Here is a 19,399-nt window from a genome sequence, read left to right on the forward strand (position 1 = left end):
CGTCAATTTTATGGATGCCATCACGAGTTGGTTGATCGTTATGGAATAACCGTTTCACAAATGATATCAGATATGCTCCTTACGTCGTAACTACAATCCCCTTCCCTTTCATGATTGTGACCTACCGAATTAGACTATTTACCGGATGTGTAATCACATAAGCAACACGACGGGTGCTACATGTGGAGTAGGATCTGCTTACTCTTCCGGAGCACCTGAGATTACCCCTAGTTTTTGGCGGGGTTCGTGTTGCTTATTCTTTGGTTTTCTATGTTGTGTCATGTGTTCTATTGTTTGTCTGTTTGTCTTTTTCATTCTTAGCCATGGCGTTGTCATTTCTTTTTCGATATATGAGTTTGACTGTCCCTCTGGGATCTTTCGTCCCTCTTTTGCGTAAGTGTGTAAACTAACTGACGACATGTTGGCGTTTGTTTTTGTTGCACTTCGGTGTTCTTTTTTTGTTTTCCTCTTTTTTTATGTACACGGTATGTATTTTTAGGGGTAAATGTAATTTTATCAGCGATCAAAGCTGCAATGAATTTTAGTTATAATAATTTTGATGTTTGGCCACATTGTATGTATAACTATAGATGAACTTTTAATTAATATTAGCATAACATAATTATAATTATCTTGTCTACATACAAAATGTAATGCATATTGTCAGTATCATCAACATTAGCGTCTTAATATTCAGGCAAAAAATTACCTTCACGATTAGATCAACTCTGGTATGATATCATAACTGTCAAAGTCCACAATAGCTGCCTTCTAATTTTGATTTTCTTATTTGTGCGGTACTAGATTTGTCATCGTTTTCTTTCAAAGCTTCCTCGTAGCACTGATAGGCTGTGTCTTTATCACCCGATATCTCATAGCATACTCCAACTATTATTATTGAATCAGATAAATGTGCTGATTGAATTAAATATTTATATTTTACTGTGGTATATAAATCACGTAAAGACTTTTCTCTGTTGATGATATCACCAAGATGATGATAGCATAAAAATCTAAGGCAGTGTAACATTACAACAGGCGGTATTTTTATCATTGTTCTTTCAACCTCTAGTCTTAGTTCTCCTGGTATTAATGATGAGTCCTTACAGAACCTAACATTTCTTATAATAGCCATTCTCATCCTGTCATTTAAAGTCATTGAAGAATGAATATTTTGTTTGTACATGTTTCTATGTCCACAAGAAGGTAGATCGCAATGAAACACCATAATAGGTGAACATCTGGAGAGAACAAAATCTGTAAGTCTTAGAGTTATATTGAACTGTCCCGTTACATAATAAAACGACGCGTATAACAACCAACCCGAAACAGCATCTGTCTTGATTCCATCCTGCAAATGTTTATGATAACGTTTGTGTTTGTTGTTTTTGTTATTTAATGTGTTTGGCGATGGTAGAAGTTGTGCTGCCATTTGATTGATGTTTGCATAATGATATTTACATGCATCACTCAAAAATAAAGATGATGTAAAATTTAGTAGAGATTTAGTAGATACAAGTCTTTTATAACAACTTGAAAGGTCAATTGGAAATTCCCAATAAAATGTATTAACCCTGTAAAATAGGAAGTCTAATGTGATGGACGGAGATTCTCTATTTGTACTTAATACACAGTGACTTTCCTTGTCAGGCGGAACTACACTAGTTGTCAACCCAGCAATCCCTCCAAACTGAATACTCTCAAGTACACAAAGTAGTATCTTATTGTTACTCTGATTAATCTTTCCTATGAACATATTGTGTTCAGGTATGAAATAGTTCGGACAGTAACATTTGTTTACCCATGATATTAATTTATCAAGACAGAGAGAAAAACAATAGTACAATTTAGATAATTTAAATATTTCGATATCCAACTCCTCTGAGACCCAGAATAAAGCCGTCTTCAGGAAGTAGGAACACAGCAACTCTTTGATATCAGTATTCGTGTTAACTATACGCTTTAATGCTAATTTAAGTAAACCGTAACATAAGAGTTGAGTAAAATTAAACGAATGCACTAGAAGTTTTTCTGCCATAGAGAACGACACTCTCCATAAACTATCACCTGAAACAGTGTTAGGTCCTATAGGTACTAATAAGCATCCATAATTTATGATCCTGTCAATTAAAAAACTAGGTGGCCATTGGGATCGATGACGAGATGCCCATGGAATTGCGTTTTGAGGTAGATATTTACTCCGTATGCAGTATGCGATGTCCATCGTTTGATCTTCATTTGACATGCATGGACCGTGTACAAATACCTGTGAATTAAATAAAGCCTTTAAAGAATTTAAAAAAGCGTTCACATGTAGATAATAGTTATTTCCGGTGCATGTACCTGGTGGACAATTGAAACATCGTAAATTACAAACAGATTTCTCATCCGCTTTTGCTACCAATCTGAGTCTAGTGAATCCAGGATGATTAATAGCTGTCTCCATAACGAATGTATCACAATAATTTGGATGTTTAATGTTGCTTACATTCTGCACAACGTCTAAATGATGACATACGTACATTATATCTATGTCACTGCCTGGTAAATCAAATCCTTCTGATAAACTTCCACTAGATATTTGTGTAATAGGAGGCGTACAAACATTGTAGATCATATCCTGTATGATAAATAGTCGTTGTCTCGTTCGTATATCTATTTCACTACCAACTGTTTGTACTAGGAGTTCGTACATATATTTCTCCTTCGGATCAATCCAGCGCAAGTGATCTTTAAAAAATAATATACGTATTTACAAATGTATTATAAAACCATAAAATAATAAATAGATAAACAGCTCCCCTACATGTATGCAAGCGATCGTTATGATGAGAGCGAATATTTGATGTGGTATGTTTGCGTAAACAACTTCTAGCGATGTGTATGTATTGGCAAATATGACAGTTTACAATTAATGGAACAATTCTTAGAATGTTCGCTACTTTGTCTTCGCAATAAGGGCGTCATTTGTCTAGTGATTAAAACTAGTAAATGTTATTTAACGGCAATTAGAACATTTTTCCGTTTATCTTAATGCCTTATATTTTCAATATCATGGACAGTACTTGATACTCAAAAACATATATTAGGCAATGACGTCATGCACCAGTGCAGTAACGTTACAAGATCTTATCCATCCGCTTCAGTTTATCAATGAAATGCATGCGACTTCATTCATGCAATCGAACAACGAACCCAACGTTTTGTACGCGTACAAGTTGTTTTCCTTATCATTTTATTTTACTTCATACTCTTTACCAAAAAACACATATAGTTAAGACAGATTGCCGATCAAAAGAATAATTGCATTTTGTTTTTTGATACTAACTTCGTCAGCTAGAATATCAAACCGCCATGGCGGGCTTGTTTGATGTTCCTGCTGAAAAAGTCGTGTAATTACCGTTACTACAGTCTGTACAATTCTCTAAGTATTCCAGATATTCTCCTGAAGATTTGTCTGGATATCTAAGGTTCAGTATCCACTGTTCTTTTGTTTTCCTAGTTTCCAAACAGGATTTATACATTCGTTCAAATTGACTGATTGTTAGTCCAAACACGTCATTTGAGATCACCATTCCTCCACCTAAAGATTGGTTAAGTAAAGGTGCAAACTTACGCTTTCCAGGGTACGGAAAACGTTTTACTCCGTAAATTTCCCAGTACGTAGTTTTCTTGATGCCAACTGGGTTTTTGTCATCAGCATTACTTTCGTGTTTGGCCTGTCTATTCATGATACCTGTAAGAGAGTGCAAAATATACCAAAGGGACATTCAAACTTAGAAGTCAAAAATAAACTTATAACATATTGACGAAAAATAACAACAGACAAACAAATTACACGAAATACAAAAACCAAACATGAGAATGATTTCATGTGCTCCGGAAATAAACGCAGATTTGTTTTTCCAAATGTGGTAACCGTCGTCTTGCTAATGTTAGTACAAACCCGGTAATAAGTCTTATTCGGTGGTCCACTTTTGGGGAATAGGGGACATCTTGGTTCTCTAAATAAAAGGGCAAATGCAAATTCTTAGAAATACTTCCCATTACAATTGACGAAACCAATAAAAAAATGACCCCAGGGTCTCGACCACGTAAATAAAAAAATATACTGTAAAAAACGTTTCGTGAAAATTTCCCGTTTTGCCTTTAACACAATATGTTGATATGACGTCGTACTGAGCCTTTTCATATGTACAACTACCTTTTAAAAAAGGACACACATGTGATAAACCTGCATCATATACATTGTAATGATGACATCTTACTCATGATTGACACGTTAACCTAGATTACAGTATCCATATGTTATCAATGCAAAGGCAGTTTGCGCAAGTCTAAACCTTGACCCAATAAATCTTTATGGGAAGCTGTAATTAGTCTTAATATTTGAATTCTGATAACTTTTAATGCAAAGAAATAAAGTATACATTACCTTCAAAGAAATATATTTACAGCACTGAGTGATAACATATGCTTACATTACTTTCAACAGAGATACATTTAAACCAATAGGCGATGAAAAATAATTAACATTTCTTTCAATAAAGACACATTTTAAGCATTGTGATCAAGTTTGCAATTTAGCTTCAATGGAGATACACTAACTGCAATGAGATCAAGGTTACATTTCCTTCAACATGTTCAATGCAGTTTCATTAACTGCGATAGCATGACGTTTAAATAAACGGCAATGGAAACATATAGCAATGAGATAAAGTTAACATTATCTTTACGTCAACTTAATTTACTGCAATGATATATAGTTTACATTACCTAAAATAGAGATATATTTACAGCAGTATTTAAAGTTTACATTACCTTTAAATGCAATATATGTATTGCAATGACTGAAGTTTATATTACTTCAATTGAAATACATTTACTGTAATAACGAGATACTTACATTAATTTCAATGGAAATATTTTAATACAGCAATTACAAAACAGAAACACGCAAATGCAACACACATAGAAAAGAACTATAAGATAGCAAAAGCCATTTTCCTGACTTGGTACAGGAAATGTAACTAAAAAATGGTGGGTTGAACCTAGTTTTGTGGCTAGCCAAACCTCAGCTTTAATGACAATGTTAAATATAGCATTAACATTACAACATTACAACATTTCATGAGTGGACAACAATACAAATACATAGAAGAAGACACGTTTCAGATAAACAATAGAACACTGCGACAAGCTAATAATTATTAAAGGTACCATTCTAATGATTTAATACGCACGTATAATTCAATAAACATTTATCAATACGTTGTTGGCTCATATTTTCTAAGATATCTTATATTATTCGATGATAACAGGAACATATATATTTGCATTATATGTTAAGGAAATAGACGATTGTCGTGATTTACATCTCCTACGACGACTACGAAGAGAGAAATCAAAGTAGCAATAAACACTGAGGTGATCCCTTGAAATTAAAGAGGAGTAAAACAGATAGAATCAACAAGGTAAACGTCTCCTGCATATTTATCAAAGATATATGTTTTACCATATATCACAAGGCTGTTTGGTGGTCACTTGTTGATTACTAAAATATCTTGCACGATTCAACGTAGGAGTTCAGGGAAACTGAAACAAATTAAGACACAGAAACTCCCTGATGAAAACATTGTAAATACTTGTACTGATGCAATCTGATTTTGTTAGTACATACCAAGGATGGGCGGCCACTTGGCTAAAGTGTTCAACACTTGATGATTATAATGATTATGATCACAAGGAAATCATTTTTGGAAACCTTCCTCTACTTTTTATTTCATACATTTTCGAGAAAATATTATTACAACAGGTCAAACATATATTATTTCTTTCTTTCTTCTTATTTCTTTTTTCAACATCATTATATTCAAGAAACCACGCTTTTCTTGATGTACCTGTAATATTCCACTGATATCCCAGGTTAAAAGTCAGCTGTTGATATATATGTGTGTCCCTATTTATTAAATTGTACAAAAGTTTTGATAGATTATGTTTTTTTCTATTCAATCGTGTTTAACCTATCTCTCAGACGTTCGTTTGGCATTTCTTAAGAATTTTCTGACAACTGCTTTTACTTGAGATAATTTATGTTATAACTTTATAATGATTTGTATATGAAGTGTTCGAACACGCACATGGTTTCATCTAGAATCAGTAAATTTTATTCATAGTGGACGAACTTAATTTTATAAATGTCTTACAAACAAATGTTTACAAACGTGTCTAAGCACCAGCACCAAATTAAAGGAAGAAAAGACAGAAATGCTGATAACAAATACCTTTTGTCTCCAAATCATGTGCGATTGATATGTTAACATTAATGTTGCAATTTGTGTATTGCTAATTAGATGATACCAGGAACATCTATTTCTTACACAAAGTCTAAACTTCTCTGCTATGAATGTATTAAACAGCGGTATACTGCTGCTTTAGTTAATTAAAAATAAAATATCTTACTTTTTATCATTGGACTGCTTTTGGTTCAATTTACTACCTAAATGATTAAACGTTGAAGTGAGCGCCAATTGACACAAAGAGGGCAAAATTTCCTGATAAATACATATTGTAACTTCTTGAACTGAGGCTATCAGATTGTGTTCGTATGAAAACACAAGTTTCGTCGATAGGCTTTTAACGTCTCGTGCTAAGAATGTTCTATCAAAAATTATATCTTACATTTGATCACAGGGCCGATTGATGTTCACTTGTTGCTTCATGCTATTATATGATTAAACGTAGAAGTTTAGGTAAACTGAAACAAAGGGAGAAAAACACTTCCTAATGAACATACTATACATTCTTGTTTCGATGCTATCTGATGTCGTTCGTACTATATCAAGAATGAGTGGCCACTCAACAAATTGTCAAACACTTGTGTACAAATATAATTACAATGAAATCGTAACACAATATTAATAACTCTTTTGATCTAAACCTTACTCTTGTGTTAAAGTGATCTTTTAAGATTCACAAGAAATTCACGCAAAATTTGAATAAACACAAATATATTATTTATGATCTGATTAAATTTAAAAAAAAATAATAGAATTTGAATTACTTCAAACTATCTATTGTGACGTGAACTACACGTATGGGCTCGTTTGAGGAGAAATATACGTGAAATTTATTGTGATATGTATATGAATTCGAATTCAATGAAAATGATGTGAGCGGAAGTTCCCTTTGTACATACATTTCCAATGATCATATTATATGTCAATTGCATTTATAAGTTTTTATACCCCCGCTTGTGGGAGTTAACTGTTTTACATCTGACTGTCCGTCAGTCCAGTGCATCCATCCATCCGTCAGTCCCTCCGTCAGTCCGTACCATGAATATTTTTCGTCGCATTTTTTTTTCAGGACCTACAATACAAGGATTTCTGAAATTTGATTTCAGAGTTGATATAACTTAGCTATACTGTGTGATTCGTTTTCAATTCCATCACTCTTCAACTTCCTGTGAATCAAACACTTGTATAATTTTACACATGATAGCCAAAAAGAAAATGTTCGTCAATTTTTTCTCTTTAACTACAATATGAAAATTTCAGAAATTTGGTTTCAGGGTTTATATAAGTCAGTTTACCGTGTGATGCATTTTTTTTCAACAACTTCTTGTTTACCGGAATATTCGAACGAGGGTATCATCAGTGAGCAGTACCTCACAGTTTCACGTGTTTTGTTTTGTTTTGAATCTGATAAGTTATTTGCAAATAACACTTTTTTTATGTCAGTCATCTTGCTTTTTCACATTACAGTAAACTATCAAAGACTTAACATATGAACAAATAAGGATGATTTGTACGACTTCTATCTGTAGAGGACAACACATAAATTTTACATGAAAGTAGTATTGTTTGTTACCGTATGACCTACACCATGGTATAGAAAACTTTAAATGACATCGATATTACAAACTATACAAAGACAATAGCGTTATGCTACAGCAATGAAAGACAATGTAACATTTTATCTTTTCATGCATCACACATAGTGCGACTCCACATTCAGCCAAAGGTAATCAATAGTGGATAGGAAAAACTGGTAAATTCTAAGATCAGACGACAAGACACTCATTCAAATGGAAACGATTATGGAAAGTAAAAACTGGTACATTTCAAGATCACACTCTTATTTGTGTATCTTAGGATCTACCATCGTGAGAATATATCACAGCAGAGTTATTCAATCATTGATTGATTAGATGTTATAGGTTAACAATAGTAAAAAGTTGGTTTCAATTTTCTTTTCGGTAAGCAGCTTATTTCATAAAACAATTATATGTCGGTCAATTGTCGTTAGATTTAAATCATTTAAAATAACTGAATTGTTGACATTATTTTCAAATATGTGAACTATCATTTCGAAAGAAGTCATGGTTTGGAATATAGTTAACTATTGCATATATAATTGCATCTGTTAATTATTTTGACTGGTTTTTACTTTTATTGGTTAAAGAGTGGCAAAAAATACTAGAGGCAAAATCAAACTCATAGATTGAAAATACACTTACACTATACCGGGTCTATGATTATACACTGTTTAAAAAGAGAGAAAATGTAAACAGAAAATCTTTCTGTGAAAAGATGTTTATAAGCTCACAATTTTAACTAAGAGATGGGCATGTACTGATCATCTGTGTTTAATACTTGTTTAAAAATACAATGAGGAAACAAAAGTAAAATAATCGATGTTATTGTTTCTTGTGCTCATAGGATAAATTATTTATTTCATTTATAAAAAAAATAAAATGAAAATAATATTGGATTCAATACACTTTCCCTTCAATAATTATTTTCGAGGGTGACTTAGGAGAAATGTAATTTGTTGAACAAATATTTTAGTATGATTTAAAAACTAGATGAAGATCATGTTGATTTGCCCGAATTTGATACAAAAACTAATAGTAAGTTTTCAGATATCCAATTAATATAAAAGAAATGATAGATATTATTCAGATATTAGATCCAAACAAAGCATCTGGTCCTGATGTGATCAGTCATAAGATACTAAAGCTGTGTCCAGAAAAGGTAGCAGTTCCACTCCATATTATATTTAATAAATCCTTAAGAGAGGGAATATACCCAACTAGCTGGAAGATAGCAAATCTGATACCCATTTTCAAAAAGGGAGATTCATCTTTGCCATCAAATTATAGACCGATATCTTTAATTAGTTGTGTATGAAAAGTTATGGAAAGAGTTGTGTTTAAGCACTTATACAGTCATTTAAAATCTAATAAATTAATTAACGAGTATCAATCAGGATTCCTCCCTAAAAATTCAACTGTTCATCAACTCTTTGAAATATATAATTGCATACTAAACTCCTTGGAAAAAAAAGATATAAAATGTTTTGTATTCTGTGACTTCTCTAAAGTTTTCGACAAAGTTTGGCATAGGGGTCTTATATATAAAATGAAAGCTTAAGGATTATCTACACGACAGAACACAGAGAGTAGTATTACATAACTCGTCTCCTTCCTTCTGTAATGTCTCAGCTGGTGTCCCCACGGATCAGTTCTTGGCCCTCTTCTCTTTGTCTTATATATTAATGGTATTGCTGATAAGCTTACTTCACTGTGTCGGCTATTTGCTGACGACACATCATTCAACTATTCTGGTAACGATGGAGAACATATTAGATATAGGGAAATGTGGTGTGAGTGCCAATGAGACAACTCTCCATCCAAGTAACAATTTAAGAAGTAAACCATTATAGGTTAAAGTACGGCCTTCAACACGGAGCCTTGGCTCACACCGAACAACAAGCTATAAAGGTCCCCAAAATTACTAGATATTTTATTGAGCGGGACTTGAAAGAGCTGGATGTTTGGTCTTCTAAATGGCTTATGTCATTTAACCCAGATAAAACCGAAAATATGATTTTTTCAAATATTGAGATTTCAGACCACAGCTTTACCTTAAATGGTAAAACTATACCTTTAAGTACATCTCATAAGCACCTGGGAGTTAATTTCAGTAGTGACGCAAAATAGAACAATCATATTGAAAGTATAATTACAAGTGTAAAGAACACTTACATGTTTAACGTAAACTTAATTATCGATTGTCTCGAAATCATTTCGAAAAACTATACTTAGTTTTTATTAGACCCATTTTCGAATATGCCACGGAAGTGTGGGATAATTGTGGAATAGGCTACTCAAATAAATTAGAAAATTTACAATAAGAGGCCGCAAGGATAGTAACAGGTCTACCAATATTTACAAAAAACTGAAACTTTATATTCTGAGGATGGCTGGGAATCTCTTTTTGAAAGAAGAAGGAGAAGAAAATTACAGATGTTTTATAACATGAACCAACAGCATGCACCAGAATATCTATGTAATCTTGTACCTCCTTGTGTACAAAGTACAACCAACTACCCGTTTCAAAATGGTCATGATATTATTGTTCCATTTTGTAGACTTTTCCTTACTACTGAATCGTTTATTCCCTCTACTATACGTGAATGGAATAAACTTGATCCAAAAATTCGCAGTGTCGACTCTATTTCTAAATTTAAGTAAGAATTAAAAAACGATAGTCTAGTATGTAAAGTTGAAACTTTTATTTGTACGGCCCAAGGAAATTAAATATTATCTTAACGCAATTTCGATGTTCCGCTTCATCCTTAAACAATGACCTATTTAGAGCTAACATTATAAATGATCCTTCTTGTCATTGTGGGTCCAATATTGAGGATGTCTACCATTACTTCTTCGTTTGCCCAAAATACACATTATGTAGGAGAAACTTATTCGATAACCTTAACTGGCTATCTGAAAACTTTGTTTTAGATACAAAACTATTAATTTGCGTACACTTGGAACTTTCGAACGAACAAAATATTCAAATTTTCAAACATGTTCAGAATTACATAAAAAGGTCAAACAGATTTATTATGCCTTGATAGAGCTTTATAATTGCTGACACAGGACGTCATCGTTGTCATCAATCCACAAGTCATCGTCACAGAAGTATACGATTTTTCAAACTTTCTTTTTCCTTTTTTACTTTGTCTCCTCTTTGTTCACCTATGAAAGCTAGTATTATATTGTATAAACTGTTTGTTTTATATGCATGTCCATTATATTATACTATTATTGTAACTTTATATTGTCTTATGGAGAAGACTTCATAAGTATGATTTACTTGTGTCTAATCCATTTTGCTTTAATTCAGCAAATAAAATATGTTAAAACTGAATAGAAATATTGTCACTTTAAAATTATTCTAAATCTGACCGATATTTTATGCCTTGATTTTGGCGCTTCTTTTTTGATGTGTGGGCTATATAAGTAACGGACTAGCGACGTTACATTAAATGCCTTGTGTATAACAAACTTTATTTATAAACCATATATAAAGGAGAGTCTCGTACAACATAAGGTCGGATCATATTTGATTACGATATGTGAATATAACGGTAAGTGGCATTTCCCTTATATAAAAGATGAAATGTAATGAATAGGTAAAAAATGAATTGGAGAATTACTCAGTTGAAATTGATAATCGCCAACCAACTCGTGGTCGTGTTTATGGTGGGATCACTTCATATTCACGACTTAAAACTCTTAAATGTAAAGCTCCCTTGAAAGGAAATTGTATTGAATCCAATATTATTTTCATATTACATTTGTATTTTTTTTTCTAGATTGCTTCATTTATTTTATCTACAAAAACACCTTATATACTCATCTATCCAGAAATATGTTTTTATGATGAAAAACATGAGAAAAGCAAAACTAAATAAATATCAGTTGGTAAGTCAATGTTTTAAAATAGGTGAACCTGAAAACAGTCTGGAAATTTCTAGAGCACAAACTGTTTAAAACACCGACCCAAAAGGACAACTGTCGAGGAGAAAATTGTTGTTTATGTTCAAATTTTGATTGGATAATCAAATATTACTTTCAGCATGACTTTTCATTCTCAGGAATACAGCATCTGAAAGTGCACTCATGGGTTTTAAAACAATGAAATGCTGAATTACTTGACGTAACACATCAAACAACGGCTACTGATAACAACATATAACAAAAACTGCATCCGTCTTTCTGTTTTGTTATCTATCCATCTTTAGTTTTGCGTCAATCTTTTTGTTTTCTATCTATCCATCTGTCATTTAATAATGATATGGACATAACTAGATCATTAATTGATACAGTACAATGATTAAAAAGTTTTGACGCAAAAGAGATTCAAAAGGTTTTCAAGCTCATGAGTGGAAAATAAACTTAAAATGTCATTGTAAAACAGAAAAATAGATGAATAGACAAACAACAAAATTAAAAAACAACAACATATACATGTATAGCTTAAGATTGATGAACACAAACCCACACCAAAACCAAGACTAATTGCATATGACACGTTTATGTCAAATATGTGCTGGAATGTTATTTGTGTGCAGACATAAGAAACACGTTGTAACTATAAATGTCTGGATGGTTATCATTGGAGTCCTGGGAAAACATGCACTGGTTTTTACTCCAAAATTTTTGGGCCGCTTGGTGATTACTTGTTGCCTTACATAATAATTGACGGATTAAACTTTGAAGTTTAGGGAAACTTGAAAAAAAGACAGCAACATTTCCTTATGAAAAAGTTTAACTAGTAATTGAACTGAGACTATCTGAATTTGTTCGTATAAAAACACAAATTGCGGATTTTACATGTGTTTAAGAATGTTTTGTCAAAAACGAATGTTCCCCCTTTTATCGCAGGCCACTCGATGTTCACTTGTTGTGGCACACTATTACTTAAAGGATTAAAGGTAGGAGTGGTATAATTGACATTATTTTGATCCGTCGGTAATGAATGACGTCATAATACGGATGATATCACAATGTCTCTTTTATAACCTCATGCGCAGGTCTCACTGATTAAGTAGTTTCAATGAAATCCATGTAAAAATCCTAAATATACGTATGTGAAAGGACAAGTTTTCTGCACAAACATTCATGTCAAATATTTCATAATTGTGGAGAGTCCATGGTTTTAAAAACCATACAGGCTGGTTAGTAAAACGAAAATAGCACGTGATTTAGTCAAAGCAGTCGTTTAAGGAAGCTGGGGTTAACACAACTTTCTGGTTAATTAACTGTACTTATACAGATCATATCTTTTATTGTTTATTTAAAAACAAAGTGATCTACGCATCAATGTAAATATAACGGAATTTGATGAGACTATCATTAAAGTGAGAAGGTTAACGCTATAGAGCCAGGTTTAATCAACCATTTTCTACATTTGAAAGTGCATATACCCAGTCAGGAATATAACAGTTCTTGTCTATTCGTTTTTGATACGTTGTGTTATTTCATTTTGCCATCTGAACAACGTACAAAAACCTACTAAAAAGAAATAAAATAAAACTTAAATGTATAGCAAATCTATACATTATTATTAAACAATGTCACTATTGAACAAAATTTAAACCACTCTTCGAACGTTGATGTTATCATAAGCTTTGTGTTATTATAGGGAAGCACTGTCAAATGCATTGCATCAACCTCCCGTAGTCTTATTCAATGCAAAGATATTTTCATCAATGAAAATTGTCTTGAGAATTATACGGCAAGGGTAAAGACTGATAGTCTGTCATTTCTGGTTCAGAATATATATTTTGTTGCTTGATAATATGTAATGCAAAGATTCAGACATACATGTTTGTAATATTGGCTACATGAGTCAAATGAAATAATCTGAGAACCTCAATATAACTTGAATTAATTATACCGGTCTTTTAAGGAAGTTGAAACTATAAGAGAACTAAAACTTCCTGGCTAATGAACTGTAAATTTTCTGTCAAGATCATATCTTCTATTGTTTATTTTAAAACAAAGACATGACAATCAACTTATCTTAAGAGCTCATCACATTTATCAAAGGAAGTCGAAACAGACTTTAAAGGATTTTTTTTTTCAAAAACTAACGTTATTTCGAGTTGGTTTACAAAATAGACCAGAGGTCTAGGGCTAATATATCCATTTAAAATTAGTAAAGTTTTTCTACTCATAAGCATGTTTTATATCAGACGTATGATTTTGATTGCACATTTCACCACTGAAGAAAGATGACAATCAACTAATTATAAGTGCTACATACTTTTATTAAAAACAGAATATAGATGAATTTTTTTTATTGAAATAATTGTATTTGTAAGTTTAATAACAAATTGACCAGTGGTCTTTCGTTAATGTTTATATTCAATTTATATAAAAAAAAATCTGATTATAGATATATTTTATGTCAGATGTTCAATATAAGTAGAACATTCTATCATAGGTCACCGGCAAACAATGTACAATATGCCATGTAAATAATGAATCAAATATGTATAGCAAAGGTAAATAAAAAGCAATGATCTATGTATGCTACAAAAATGAGAATATAACAAACATTTAAAGGAAGACAACGACATGCAACCAATTCGTTTGTTATGGATAGCCTATTAAACATATTCACAAATGTTGTCGGGGATAAACACGTGCAGTCCATACATTTGAATTATTTGAATAGAATAATAATAGATTAGTCTTATTAGTTTCTGAGGTTAAATGTATCTCAGATCAGGTGTTAACGGTCCAAACCAATCTATATTGTGGGTGTTTCAAACCTGTAATTCGGGTTTGAACAAACAAATATAATTAGGTCTTTCCACTTTTCTGTGGAAAGACCTATTGTATTTGTTCTGATTAGTATTAGTTCTTTCCACTTTTCTGTGGAAAAACCTGTTGTATTCGTTCTGATTATTTCTCTTTGTTAGTCTTCTTGATGTCTGTGTGTCGTTTTAATATTTCATCATTGTTTTACACGTTTGTCCTATACTTGATTGGTCATGGTGTTTAGATATAGGAAGATGTGGTGTGAGTGCCAATGAGACAACTCTCCATCCAAATAACAATTTAAAAATTAAACCATTATAGGTTAAAGTACGGCCTTCAACACGGAGCCTTGGCTCACACCGAACAACAAGCTATAAAGGGCCCCAAAATTACTAGTGTAAAACCATTCAAACGGGAAAACCAACGGTCTAATCTATATAAACAAAACGAGAAACACGTATATATTACATAAACAAACGACAACTACTGTACATCAGATTCCTGACTTAGGACAGGTGCAAACATTTGCAGCGGGATTAAACGTTTTAATGGGCCCAAACCTTCTCCCTTTTTCTGAAACAATGTTGTCTACTTGTCTTTATTTGTTGTTGTCAGTGTTCATGTTGGCCTTAGGCTAAAGGGTTTCTCGATACATCAAGAAATATTTTGTAAAACTGTCGTTGCGCTCGCATTATATCGCAACTAAGTTGTCATGAATAATATGAATGTATTACCTTTATTACAGTATGTACTGTTTTCTAAGTATTCCAGATATTCATTTGAAGATTTGTCGTAATATCTTATGTTTAGTATCCACTGTTCTTTTATCTTCCTTCTTTTTAAACAAGCTTTATACATTTATTCAAACTGACTGATTGTTAGTCCGAAAACGTCATTCCAGATTTCTATTCCTCCATCGAATGATTGGTTAAGTAATGTTGTAAACTGATTTTAATAGTTCGTTCTTATGTTTTTCGGTTATACCACTGTCCCAGGTTAGGGGGAGGGTTGGAATCCCGATAACATGTTTAACCCCGCCACATTAATTGTGTATGTGCCCGTCCTAAATCAGGAGCCTGTAAATCAGTGGTTGTCGTTTGTTTATGTGTTACATATTTGTTTTTCGTTCATTTTTTTCATACAAATAAGGCCATTTCTCTTTTGAATTGTTTTACATTGTCATACCGGGGTATTTTATAGCTCACTATGCAGTATTGGCTTTGCTCGTTGTTGAATACCGTATGGTGACCTATAGTTGTTAGTGTTTGTGTCGTTTTGGTCTCTTTGGGATAATTGTCTCATTGGCAATTATACCACATCTTCTTTTTATGTTTGTAAGTATGTCTATAATTTGTTTTCGTTTATTTTGTTACATAAATAAGGTCGTTAGTTTTCTCGTTTGAATTGTTTTACATTGTCTTATCGGGGCCTTTTGTAGCTGACTATGCGGTATGGGCTTTGCTCATTGTTGAAGGCCGTACGGTTAACTATAGTTGTTAATGTTTGTGTCATTTTGGTCTTTTGTGGATAGTTGTCTCATTGGCAATCATACCACATCTTGTTTTTTTATAAACTTATGCTTTCCACGGTACGGAAGTCGTTTTACACCGTATATTTCCCAGTACGTAGTTTTTTTAAATAAAGGCAACAGTAGTACACCGCTGTTCAAAACTCACAAATCAATGGACAAAAAACAAAAACGGGGTAATAAACTAAAACCGAGGGAAACGCATTAAATAAAAGGGTAGAACAACGACATAACACTGAAATATAACACACACAGAAACATACCGAGCATCAGACAAAATCCTACGAGATTCACAGATATAACATCAAAACTAAATACAGTCAAATAGATTTTCATCATCAGAATTGTCTTTGTTTCTAGAGTTGTCGTTCATAATACCTGTAAGAGATCGGCATTGCATACTAGAAACTGAGCAATACAAGCCAAATCAAGAACGAAGGGTGTCGTATTAGGTGCAGATTTTGTTTTACATTTCGTACCCGTCATGTTTCTCTTTTTTTGGTTGGAATCCTGTCTCAATTTTGATTTGGTAGGTCAATTTAAGGTAAATGGGAACATCTTGGTCCTCTGCTTGATTATATGCAATTGACAACTTACATAATGTAATCTCAAATAATTTGAAAATATCAGATATAGATATAAGAAGATGTGGTATGAGTGCCAACGAGACAACCCTCCTTCACAGTCAAATTTTATAAAAGCAAGGATTTGTATAGTAAGATACAAATCCTTGGTAAAAGTAAATCATAGGTCAAGGTACGGTCTTCAACAAGGAGCCTTACGTTGGTTCACACAGAACAGTAAGCTATAAAAGGACCCATAACTGACCGGTGTAAAACCATTCAAACGGGAAAACCAACGTTCTAGTTTATATTAAATAAAAGAGAGAGAAACGAGAAACATATAAACCACATCAACAAAAAACAACTACTGAACATCAAATTCCAAACTTAGTCAGGTGCAAATAAAGGCAGCGGATTAAAGCGTTTGAAAATGTACCAACCTTTTCCACAATATTGATAAAAAAAGGTTTTCAATTTTATACATTAATTTACAATAATTCAATTGTGGATGTAACGCGTCTTCTGACGTTATTTTGTTATCAGTCCATATACATAATTTAGTCATGTGACCGTGACGTCATCAATGTTTTTTCATGTTTTTCCATGGTTTAAAATAGAATTTAGAATTAAATTATAAGAAATGACTGTAATATTTTTTTCTGTCTATTCGAAATAATTCGAAAAAATGTGGTGCACACTGTAAATACGCGCGTTTTTCAGTGTGCACCACGTTTTTCGTTATTTCTTCATAGACAAAAAAAATATTACAGTCATTCTTTAAATATTAGTGTGATCAAAATTCGTTTTTTTAAATAAATAGATAGTTTTGTAGTCTCACGCTTTCTTTAAAATTACATTGTATTATGGGTTATTTTGATTAGTGCAGAAAGAATGTGTAAGGTGTATGGTGCAAAGTCGTAACGTGTATCGTATGATGGTACAGGGATTATGGTGTAATGGTGTATGGTGAACGTTGTAATAGTGTATGGTGTTAGAGGGAGGTTTACACCATACAAAGACTGTATGTCGTCGTCTGTAGTATTCAAAATGAAGTGTTATTGTTTATTTATAATGGCGAGGAGAAAAATACCAGAGGGACTTACCCATTAGTCAAACATAAACTGCCAACATCATCGCAAAACATGAAAAAAAGACCAACAGACAATCAGAAGTACACAAAATACACAAAAAAAGACCAAGCCAATTTTTTAATGGGAGTGATCTCAGGTACTCAGGATAAGCAGATACTGTACCACATGTGGCACCCGTCGAGTTCTTAATGTATTTACAAACCCCATATTAAGTCTGATTTTTAGGTTGAATTTGGGAAAATGAACGGTATTATAGCTACGACATTCTGAACATATCCCATGGCATAGGTGAAACGGATATTCAATAACTATCAACCAACTCGTGATGACGTTTGTCACATAAACGGAAGGATTATTTCATTTAATTTCACCATTGAAACTCTTATTTGAGTAGCTTTCTCGTGAGCAGCAACCCTCTCTCAATCAAGTCAGTTAACCTGGGTAGTAATTGTATGAGCATTATGAGCCTCAAACCTCGGACATGGACGCTATATTTGGACATGCGCACGTACACTGACGCTATATTTGGGCATAAACGCGGACTTCTGAATTTGGATTGACTTCGTGATGAGAATCAAAGGGTATGACTCACACGATCACCGTATTTGGGCACGGAAGCTGACGCTATAATTGGGCTCGAACTTTGGATGCTATACCTTAATATTGAACAAGGATACACGTCAACGTGGACGTTACGTATTACTCTTAAAAGTGGACGGTATACCCTCCAAAACGAACGCGACTTATAATTAGCTAAACACTAACCCTTTCAATCCAACCCCTAATAATAAGTCTACCTCTTAAAATAGTCACTTCTAAGACATGCTTTTAACAACTGTAAGAATTCCCCAAGGTATACTATTGATAAAAATCAGATAAAATGTCTATCAATCCAGTAGGCGGTTATATCAATAGATGCACGTGTAAAGATAATTGGATTAAAATGTTTGATATCAATACAGGAAATATTTATCTTTTTATTTTTATTTTTTAGATTGCTGAACATTCAGTAGTATTGCTTTTCGATTTCTTTCAACTACTTTATTGATATCATACGGAGCTGATAAAAATGACACCTCAAATAATTACATTATGAGATAAAGCACATCTGGTGATTAAAATACGTATCTTTATATTCTTTTCTTCAATAACATGTGTACATGTATACACGATTTTTAACTGGTTTTAATTAACGGACAACAGCTATAGGAATATCGTCTGCGACATAAAATAATTATCTTTAGTTTTTAGATTTTTCATCTTATAAGCCGTAAATTTTCAGTAGTCTTGCTTTCTAAATCATTTTGAACCACTTATATCTAATATCATATCATTGAAATTTCACCACTAATGATTAACTAAATTAATATCTCGAATTTAAAAATTGTTTCTCATTTAACTATATCCTATCTATATAGTTGTAAAGTCAACGGACGTAATGATTTTTATCTTGAAAAATACACGGATAATGTAATTTATCTATCTATATGTATATATAAGGAGTTTTTGATAAAGTTTATAAAAAAGAGAATAGCGGGCATAAAAAAATAAAGGATATAAATAAAAAAAGAGAAGAATGGACAAATAAAGTCAG

General features: G+C 32.6%; 1 protein-coding gene across 1 annotated transcript in view; it reads right to left on the reverse strand.

Moving 5' to 3' along the window:
• Window positions 1–638: 638 nt before the first annotated feature.
• LOC134691692 (uncharacterized) overlaps window positions 639–19,399 on the reverse strand; it is a 48,726-nt gene continuing 29,965 nt past the window's right edge. The window contains exons 2-3 of the mRNA XM_063552254.1: window positions 3,401–3,736; window positions 639–2,730 (exon numbers count right to left, since the gene is read on the reverse strand). Coding sequence (XP_063408324.1) covers window positions 749–2,730; window positions 3,401–3,731 — 2,313 coding nt within the window. The 5' untranslated portion in view covers window positions 3,732–3,736 and the 3' untranslated portion in view covers window positions 639–748. The remainder of the gene's footprint in view (window positions 2,731–3,400; window positions 3,737–19,399) is intronic.

This window comes from Mytilus trossulus, chromosome 11, assembly GCF_036588685.1.
Source record: "Mytilus trossulus isolate FHL-02 chromosome 11, PNRI_Mtr1.1.1.hap1, whole genome shotgun sequence".
Classification (NCBI taxonomy): Eukaryota; Metazoa; Mollusca; class Bivalvia; order Mytilida; family Mytilidae; genus Mytilus; species Mytilus trossulus.